Raw genomic sequence first — 10,890 nt, 5'->3', positions numbered from 1 at the left:
GCAGTAACCACCGATCCACCAAACCGTTGCACGACCAGCTCTACCCTCGCCTACTGTATTCTCACCCATCCCTTGTAGATTGTGAGCCTTCGTGGGCAGGGTCCTCTCTCTTCCTGTACCAGTCATGACTTGTATTGCTTAACATTATTGTACTTGTTTTTATGTATACCCCTCCTTATATGTAAAGCGCCATGGAATAAATGGCACTATAACAATAAATAATAATAATAATAATAAGGATCGAGCGGCTGAACCACTAGTAACAGCTTAGGCCAGACTGGATGGCTTTCCCAGCTCAGAAAGAGGGCGGTCACACCCATATATGCACTGAATGCACAATGAAATGAATAAAAAACAAATCTGAACTGAGAAAGTAAGTTAATGTGTATGCACAATGTAAGTGCATATCAACACATGACCATTAACCAGAGAAAACAAAAAGCAAAAAACACAAATATCCTGAACTAAAAAGTAAAAATATATACTGCAAATAATGACGTGACGTCACATGACGTGAATGTGCCACGTCACTTGGTAAGTGAAAAGGTTTTAAATACTAGAGTAGGGACTGTCCCACAAGGGTTGCCGTGAAGTGGCGGGATGGCTTGTACATTATTTTGATCAAAATTATGTTTACTAAATAGCCTTATTATTATTACCTTTATGCATTATTTGCAGTATATTTTTTACTTTTTAGTTCAGGATATTTGTGTTTTTTGCTTTTTGTTTTCATACAGGGACATGGTTGGATCATACCACAGCTCCAGGGCAGGAGGGGAGTAAAAGAGTATACAGATATTACAGCAGGGGGTCACAAATGATTCTTTCTTTGAGGTAAAACACAGGCAGGAAAATGTTTTACCTCACAAAAAGAATCATTTGCGATCCCGTGCTGTAATGTCTGTACGCTCTCATGCTCCCTCCCTGCACAGGAGATGTGGTACGATCAGACCATGTTCCTGTAGGGACACAAATAGTATCATTCAATCTATTAACTATTCAGAGGGAGTCGTGGTGCCTTCAGTATTTAAACGTCAATCTGGTAATAACTTGTGCCGCCATTAATGCATGGCGTGTGCGAGTATAAAGTAGCCTGCAAGCCAATGTCAATCAGTGGCCCCTTTTATTAGCTGATCGGTGAGCCTAGCCAATTTTATTAAAAAAAATAGGCTGTGTATAAAAAGAATAAAAGATATCAAACCCATTTTATGTTGTTGTTATAGAATTTGAGGCAGATTTACCAAAACTGGATAAGAGTAAAAACTGAGGGTTACACATAGCAACCAATCACAGCCCAGCTTTCATTTCACCAGAGCTGTTTAAAAAATAAAAGCTGATCTCTGATTGGTTGTTATGGGTAACAGATATAGCTTTTACTTAAAGCCGTATTGATAGTGTAGGCAATTGGTGTTTTAATGTATATTTACATGTAAATTCTTTTAGAAATGGACCCTCAATATATAAAAATATGAATGATCCTTCAGTGCGAGAAATGATTACCACAGATAAACGATATTCAGAGGTGGTTTTTTTTTATTGTGTCATCATAATTTAACATTTTATTTCATAATTAGTTGGAAGCAATAATTTGGTCCGCCCAACTACGAAGCTCGGTGACGCGGGCATAGACACCTGGGGTTGAGGTTGAGCATGTGCTGCTTCCCCAGGACACAATACCGATAAGTGTCCAGGCGCCATTTCTCTGACAAACGAGAGGTCCGCCAGAATCACCCTGAAAGGAAAAGATTTCTTTCAGAATTTTCTTAAAATCTTACAAAACAAGAGAAAACATTATTGATACAAGAATATTAATATATACAGTGGGGGAAATAAGTATTTGATACACTGCCAATTTTCCACCCTACAAAAAAAGGAGAGGTCTGTAATTTTCATCGTAGGTACACTTCACCTGTGAGAGACAGAATCTAAAAAAATCCACAAAATCACAATTGTAATTAAATTGAATTTTATTGCATGAAATAAGTATTTGATCACCTACCAACCAGCAAGAATTCTGCCTCTCACAGACCTAATAATAATAATAATTTTATTTCTATAGCGCCAACATATTCCGTAGCACTTTACATTATAGAGGGGACTTGTACAGACAATAAAAGACGTTACAGCATAACAAGAATCACATAAACAACAGATACCAAGAGGAATGAGGGCCCTGCTCGCAAGCTTACAGTCTATGAGGAAATAGGGGGACATGAAAGGTGGATGAAACAATTGCTTTCATTGTTCTGACTAGCCATAATGTAAGAAATCGGGTTTTCCTGTTAATGCATGAACCGGTTATCAGCCAGAATGTGTAACAGTACAGACACAGAGGTCTATTAAATGCATAAAGCATGTGGGAACATGATACGAGGAGCCTGGTTAAGAAAAAATTTTTGAATGGGCAACACAGGGATAGTTAGATAAATGTGTTGAGGCGATAGGCCAGACTGAAGAAATGCGTTTTAGGGCACGCTTAAAACTGCGTATTGGGGATTAATCGAATTATCCTAGGTAGTGCATTCCAAAGAATTGGCGCAGCACACAAGAATCTTGGAGGCGGTAGTTGGAGGTTCTTATTATTGAGAATATTAACCTTAAGGCATTAGCAGGACAGAGGGCACGGGTAGGGTGGTAGACTGAGACGAGGGAGGAAATGTATGGTGGTGCTGAACAGTGGAGCGCTTTGTTGGCGAGAGTGATAAATTTATATTGAACTCTGGTGTGGATGGGTAACCAGTGCAATGACTGGCACAGGATAGAGGCATCGGTGTAAAGGTTGGTGAGGAATCTGATCCTGAATGCAGCATTCAAGATAAATTGGAGAGGAGAGAGATTGGTAAGAGGGAGACCGATTAATAGAGAGTTACAAAAGTCCAGACGAGAATGAATAAGAGCAACATTAAGAGTTTTTCCTGAGTCAAAAGTAAGAAAAGGTCGAATTACAGAAATGTTTTTGAGGTGCAGATAACAAGAGCGAGCCAGTGATCGGATGTGGGGGGGTGAATGAAAGCTCTGAATCAAGCATGATCCCAAGATAACCGGCATGTTGTCACACACACCTAAATGGCAATATCGGCCATAGGTAAGTTAGTAGAGGGAGAGGAAACACAAGAAGTTGAGTTTTAGACAGGTTCAGTTTCAGATAGAGGGAGGACATGATGTTGGAGACAGCAGTAAGAGAGTCACTGCTGTTTTGTAATAAGGCACGTGTGATATCAAGAGTATGTATAACCTGTTAGTTTCCTTTTAAGAAGTCCTCCTACTCTGCATTCATTACCTGTATTAATTGCACCTGTTTGAACTCGTTACCTGTATAAAAGACACCTGACTACTAACTCAAACAATCACACTCCAATGTCTCAACCATGGCAAAGACCAAAGAGCTGTCTAAGGACACCAGGGGCACAATTGTAGACCTGCATAAAGCTGGGATGAGCTACAAGACAATAGGCAAGCAGCATGGTGAAAAGGCAACAACTGTTCGCATAATTAGAAAATGGAAGAAACACAAGATGACTGTCAATCTTCCTCGGTCTAGGGCTCCAAGCAGGATCTTGCCTCGTGGGGATAGGATTATTCTGAGAAAGGTCATGAATCAGACCAGAACTACATGGGAGGACCTGGTCAATGACCTAAAGAGAGCTGGGACCACAGTCTCAAACATTACCATTAGTAACTCACTTCGCATTCATGAATTAAAATCCTGCAGGGCATGCAAGGTCCTCCTGCTCATGCCAACCCATGTACAGACCCATTTAAAGTTCACAAATGACCATCTGGATGATCAAGAGGAGGCATGGGAGATGGTTTTGTGGTCAGATGAGACCAAAATAGAACTTTTCAGTATCAACTCCACTTGCTGTGTTTGGAGGAAGAAGAAGGACACTGAAGAAGGACACTGTCCCAACTGTGAAGCATTGTGGGGGAAACATCTTACTTTCAGAGTGCTTTTCTGCAAAGGGCACAGGACGACTGCACCATATTGAAGGTAGCATGGATGGGGTTATGTATCACAAGATTTTGGCCAAAAGCCACCTTTCCTCAGTAAGAGCATTGAAGATGGGTCTTGGCTGGGTCTTCCTGCATTACAATGACCTAAAATACACAGCCAGAGCAACTAAGGAGTGGCTCCGTGAGAAGCATTTCAATGTCCTGGACTGGTCTAGTTAGTCTCCAGACCTGTATCCAATAGAAAATATTTGTATGGAGCTAAACTCAATGTTGCCCAGTGACAGCCCTGAAATATGAAAGATCTGGAGGAGATCTGTATGGAGGAGAGGGCCAAAATCCCTGCTGCAGTGTGTGCAAACTTTATCAAGAACTACAGGACGCAAAGTTTTCTGTACCAAATATTATGTTTTCTATTGTATCAAATACGTATTTCATGCAAGTAAATGCAAATTAATTATGAAAAAATCATACATTGCGATTTTCTGGATTTTTTTTAGATTTTGTCTCTCACAGTTGAAGTGTATCTATAATAAAAATTACAGACCTCTGGGAAAACTTGCAAAATTGGCAGTGTATCAACTACTTATTTTCCCCACTGTAGGTAGGTTAGGCCTCATTCAGACATCAGTATTCGCCATCCCTTGTTTTCACGGATAGAACTCAAACCCATTATAATCAATGGGCCTGTTCAGACGTCCGCATAGTTTCGCAGACCGAGTGGTCCGCACTAAATCACAGTCATGTCTGATTTTGATCCAAGTCGCCAACGCAAGTCTATGGGTCTGTGAAAAAATGGGACACCACTCGAATGCCGTCTATCTTATCTTCACCGACTGGTAGGAAAAGCATGAGAATTCAACATAAGTTTTATTTTTTGCATAGGAGAAAAAGTGATGAAATTCTGATGGTAAAAACTGACACATTGACTAAACACTGCTGAAAATTTTTTTTTTCCTGCGTCTAAAAAAATCACTGACGTCTGAATGACCCTTAGATCAGTGTTCCCCATCTCCAGTCCTCAAGAGCCACCAACAGGTCATGTTTTCAGGATTTCCTTAGTATTGCCCAGATGATCATTGCATCATCTGCAGAGACAATAATTCCATCACCTGTACAATACAAATGAAATACTGAAAACATGACCCGTTGTTGGCTCTTGAGTACCGGAGTTGGGGAACACTGCTTTTGGTAATGAGAAAGAAAAACATTAGATCAAGGATCTGTGGAAGAAACTTGTCAGCACATTTTTACATATTGAAATAGTTGTACCGCTCTGTAAAAAGGATTCATTTTTTTGTAGAGATTCGATGTGTCAGTCATGAGGAATCTAGTCGAAAATTGTATTTTAAATAGCTGAACACAAACCATGCATGAAGAAGATCCAGCAGCTCCAGCGCAGACCATGACGTCACTGATGTTGCTTCCCCAGTAGGTCTTACATTGCTCATTGGACAACACAGGTAGGGCGGTCTGCTGCAGTTTGCTCGGAGTGCTAAAAGCTGATCAGAAAATAAAGTATTGAATATCCATCAATTAAATATGAACTCTGCCCCAACATCCTGATTTCAGTGCTGATCCAGGAGACTTCACTTCTGCATTCATTCCTACACAAGAAGAGAGCTTCGTATCCCTCCCTGAGTGTTGGCGATGTCCTTGGAGAACACTAGCCATCTGGCCCAGTTGACTTGCAAAAGCCACGTTGACTGGAATGTTTCTTTCAGTCCGTGTGCTACATGTGTTAAAAATAAACAGCACATTTACCCAGTATTGGACTATGTTCTAGCCACTGGCATAACGCGAAACTTGTGGACCCCAATCAAAAAATTTCCAACAGTGCCCTCAACTATTACACAGTTCCTTAATAGTAATAGTCTTTTAATTTGGGACAAAGGGACTTTTTATGCTCAGGGCCCAGGTGTGATTGCAACCTCTGCAACTACTATAGGTATGCCCCTGGTGTTAGTTCAAAAGGGCTATATTTCCACACTGCCCTTTTTTTACATGGATTGATGTGCTGTCAAAAATATATATATATTTTTTTGCTAGCACACACGATCCACCAATTCAATGAACAACAATTTTGCTAGTTTGTTAGGTCCAGGTCGCCATCTCTACATGGGCAAATGATTTGAAATGAGCGCTACTATGAACTCTAAACCTAAACAGGTCAATAATCGAGGGTGAAATGGGCTAGAAGCGGTCGTTCTAAATGGACCTATAGTGGGTGATTGTGAATAGAGTTGTCTGTGTGAAAAAAATGATAGCATGCACTAGTCTTCTCTGTACGGGATCCGATATTTTTTTGTGCACCCATAGAGTCTCATCAAAATGCGCAAGGGAATAGTGTATGCTGCAATTTTTTTCATGCAATCAGTCCATGACACCGCGGTCTTTTCACGGTTTCCCTGCACACTCGCTTAATTTCACAAGAAAACAGCTCTGTCACCGGGAGAGCCGCTTGGCCACAATAATTGTCAACATGGTCTTTCAAGCAGAACAGCTGTTTTCCTGAAAGATTAAGTAATTGTGCAAGGAAATAGAGGAAAGACAGTAGCAGCATAGGGCTGTTTCAGTTAAAAGCTGCAGCATGCCCATAATGTGTGAACACAGTCTAAGTGTTAGCAATCATCACTAATTCTAATTATGTGAGCCCATTGTCTTACCAAACCATTTTGTCTTTCCCCATCCACTTGTCACACAGAGGCGGCCATCATCGTACACTTCACCGGGGTTAGCTAAGCACACTGGGGAGACAGTGTTGCCAATAACCACCGGAGTGGCAAGTTTTAGCAAGGAAATGTCATTATTGATGGTGTTAGAATCCCAGTTTGGATGAGTAAAAACCTTCAAAAAAGAAGATTCATTTAGAATTGATAATTTTGTTTTACTAATTAGTTATATTTTACAGTGGTTCAAAAAATTGTAAACAAAATATTAAAGTTCAAAGTTAAAGAAAACTTTTCATTGGATTTTTTTAGCTATAATTTTAATACTTCCACCAATTGGTGCTGCACAACTGATTCGGAAACAGTTTTTCTCTATTTTTTTTTGGGGGGAGGGGCTCCATTCCAAAGTTATGCTCCTTGGTATCGGTGCAAATTTTCTTTTCAAGTACCTGGGAGTATACCACAGAACTTCTGTATGGGTGTCTGCTTATTCTTTTCTAATGCTGGCCAGTCAAAACACAGTGACGTTAAGTGGCATACACACAATTGGTTGAAGGCAAAATTTGCTCCATTTTTACAGAGGCGCAAAACTTTATAGCAGAGGGGCACACAAGAAAAAGAAAGATCCAGTCAAACAAATGGGAAAAAGTGACACTTGGTGGTCACTTGAAGAAATTCATCTTTTTATTTGGAGGATCAACACATGGATGCTGGGGAATGGGTGCAGTCTTGGACGACGGGAGTTTTGCGTCAGTCAGACGCTTTAATGGGTCCAAGAATGGCAGGAAATGAATAGATAATCAGGCCGCCTATGCACTTCCTGCAATTCATGGACCCATTGAAGTGCCTTACCGATACGAAACGGCTGTTGTTCACGACTGCACCCGCCTCCCATGGATCCATGTGTTAATCCTCCAAATAAAAGACAAATTTCTTCAACTGATCATTGAATGCCACTTTTTGCCATTTCTTTGACTGGACCTTATATGACACTGTTTTGTTCCAAGTAGAACAACGGAGTCAAATAAGCTGGAAGAACTGATGTTTTTTGCTGTGAGCTACACAAGGTATTTTCTATGTTGCTTGGTGTTGCTGATTTTTCCTACTTTTAGCTACAAGAAAAAGAAAACCTATTCTAGAATCAGTGGAAAAACACCAAATGGAGCAGGTAATCTGTTTAAGTTAAAAAAAAATCCAGTGAATGATGCCTCTTTGAGACTCTGTGCACACTTTGTGTGCAATAGGCACCTTCATATTGAGCTGAATGTATAGTGGACACCACAATTGAAACCAACAAACTCTGGTAGGGTCCTACAGGTGCCTGTGGTACCTGGTGTGAACATAGCCTAAGTAATTATCATGTCTGTAAACTTTATCTTATAGACCAAAAAAAAATGAGGTATAAACTCACATTTGAAACTGCCAGAGATTGGATTGCTTCTGCAGATGAACTTCTGTCATGTTCTCCGAGAACAACACGGTCAGTTAAACTACAGATAACACCAAAACACCATTATGTCCAACTCTTGCATCATATTCCAAAAGATACTCTTATAAGAGAAATTCACAAGATGTGTAAGTTTTTATAAAGCACCAAAATCTCTTCTTAGCTAGTCCAAAACTTTCATCTGAAGTCAAAACTTTTAGAAGGACCACGGAGTGACATCTGAACTCGTCATCTTCGTAATACATATCTGTCAGGAACACCGCACTGCACTTGCTCACTGAGCCAGTGCGCGGGTCCTGAGTACATAAACAGTGCTCAAAGATACCTGTGGAGCAGGGCAGCAGCGGTGACGATGTGTGCTTCAGACTATCAGGACCTGAAACACGTGACTGCTGGGGGCGTGGCCTAAGCTCCACAGAGCTAGGAGCTGCAGGGAAACTCCTAGAAAGGTAACTACGGGACAAGTTACCAAGGGGCATAGACAGGGACAGAAACCATATCAAGCCGGGGTCAAAGCATGAGATAGCAGGACAGTACCAAAGGGTTAACCAGAGCAGATAGTCAGGACGTAGCAATAGATCAGAAAACCAGAACGGGCAATAGACGGTAGAAAAGGGGCAAACGGTAACAATAGCCAAGCCAGGAGGTCAGAACCGGAGAAGACAATAGTACCAAAACGAGAGACAGAGAACAGCATGAGGGGACAGACCGGGTCATACACGGGAATCAAACAAGCAATGCAGTTTACCAGCACACCAGGGGGGTCAGTCACACAGCCAGAATAACAGTATAGCTGACAGGGAATCCTAGTCTGGAGTGAGTATAAATACCCCTCCCAGATCCAAAGAGAGGCCGGCAAAATTAACCCTGAGAAACCAGGACATTAACCATGACAATATCATTGGTATAAAAAAATTGAATTATTTTTTGTTTGATGTGGACAATTGTACTTACGCAAAACTGCAGTGAGCCGCTGTCACCACCCAGTTGCTGTTAATCAGGGACCCACCACAATAATGCCATCCAGTATTGTCCTGTAATATATTGAAGAATTATATAGGAAATATCTGTTCTCCATGTGAAGAGGGAAGAAAAGACCTGCGAGATAATGTTTAGTGTTAGCTTATCTGGTGTGAAACCAAAGAATTGGCTTGTAGACATTCCACATGTCTACACCTCTTTCCCATGACATTTGCCATCTGAATTGTTGGGGTAGGCTCCCTCTCTCAATCAATATTTGTTTAGGTTTTTCATTGTGCAAAATTAGTATTGCTCCCTGCACAAATCCAATTTTCACATATATGTTCCATCCATGTATTTCATAAATAGAACATGCACCCATTATGATCTATGGGTTATTCAGATGTCATGGGGGGGAGGTTTGAGGACCAAGTGTCTTCCTTAAAAAACCAAGACTATTTTTTGCGATGATCACAAATCAAAGTCGCTCGTTCAAATCTATTGGTCTACTTTTTATTAAAAATTTGCCAAGAGAAACTTGAGAAACTTTCATTCTTATTAATTTTTCATACTAGAAAAATTCATGAATTACTATAAATAAAGAATGATGCATTGACCATAGACTGATAAAAATCAGGTCAAAATATTGATGAGAATCGGAACGTTTTGGAAGATGGTGATGAAAAAAATCAAGAAAAAAGACCCAAAATAAGCATTGTTACCTGAAGAGAGACTTGCCAGGGCCAAGATCCTGGAACTGACTCTTCACCATTGACTATCCTAGCATAGCCGGTGACAACAGGGTTGATAGCGGGAACTCCACAGCCTGGTAAAAACAAGGATTTTAATATTATTAAAATATTTTAAAAATATTATAAAATGTAGAATATTTTTTATTTAGTAAAATGTAAACTCTTTCTAATCTAGAATTGTCATTTGAACTCTTTGTTTAGCTCCTTGTCATCCATGTAATTATTAGACTCATATAATACATTGCTGTTCCTGTTCGCTGATTACAGTAATGCAATGATTTTGTAATTAGCTGTAAATATAATTATACAAATTACATGCAACAATTGAATTTACCATAAGCCGCACTGGCCAAAGCCAAACAGGAGACAATCAGAAGGAAACCCATAGTGAGTGATCACATTCTTTATTCACATGAATAACTTTTATAGTAAAGGATTCCAAGATGTGAGTTAAGGATTGGCTTACTGATTGGTTAAAATGTACAAAGCAAGGTGAACAAATATTGTGGTGCTCATTTACAACCTTACTCATTCCAGCAATGACATGTATCATATCTTAAAAGGTTTTTTTTTTACCTTTTGTAGTATAAAGGTAGTAAATATTTACTAAGACTAAAATTGTTATCTGGAATTTAATGTTCTAGTGTTGCCATAAGGAAAACAAAATTTAGAACCTTGGATTTATATATGAAATTTAGTCTAGATGTTATCCTGTTTGTATCAGGAAATATATATATATTTATATATATATATACACACTGTATATACATATATATATATATATATATATATATATAAATGAATGTGTGTGTGTGTATCACCAACCATTCACAAAGCATCTTTCATTTCACCAGAGCTGTTTAAAAGAAGCTGATTGGTTGCTTTGAGCAACAGTTTTCCCACTCCAGAAAACACCTCAGGAGACACTGACATGGTGAGAGAAATCTAGCATCCTCGGGAACATAAGCTCCAAGCCATTGTCTGCCCCCCAGAAAGGAGCAGAGAGCAAGACAGAAATGAATCCCCCCTTCTGTACCCATATACACATCACACATCCTCCATCCAATAGACACATCTTCCCTCTTAAAGGGATCTTTGGTATGGAAGTCAG

The 10,890-nt window shown here is 39.8% G+C and overlaps 1 protein-coding gene across 1 annotated transcript; it reads right to left on the bottom strand.

The window, feature by feature from the left end:
- Window positions 1–1,515: 1,515 nt before the first annotated feature.
- On the bottom strand, window positions 1,516–10,165 carry LOC141092449 (chymotrypsin B-like). The gene is made up of 7 exons (XM_073578612.1): window positions 10,114–10,165; window positions 9,750–9,853; window positions 9,022–9,101; window positions 8,032–8,110; window positions 6,618–6,798; window positions 5,320–5,453; window positions 1,516–1,732 (listed from the first exon to the last, which is right to left on the bottom strand). Exons 1-7 carry the CDS (start codon window positions 10,163–10,165, stop codon window positions 1,571–1,573), a joined length of 792 nt encoding a protein of 263 aa, XP_073434713.1. The 3' UTR covers window positions 1,516–1,570.
- Between the last annotated feature and the right edge of the window lie 725 nt (window positions 10,166–10,890).

The sequence above is a fragment of the Dendrobates tinctorius genome, unplaced genomic scaffold (genome assembly GCF_039654945.1).
Source record: "Dendrobates tinctorius isolate UK_male_01 unplaced genomic scaffold, ASM3965494v1 ptg000059l, whole genome shotgun sequence".
NCBI lineage: Eukaryota > Metazoa > Chordata > Amphibia > Anura > Dendrobatidae > Dendrobates > Dendrobates tinctorius.
The sequence above is the reverse complement of the archived record's forward strand: the minus strand, read 5'-3'. Positions and strand labels throughout refer to the sequence as shown.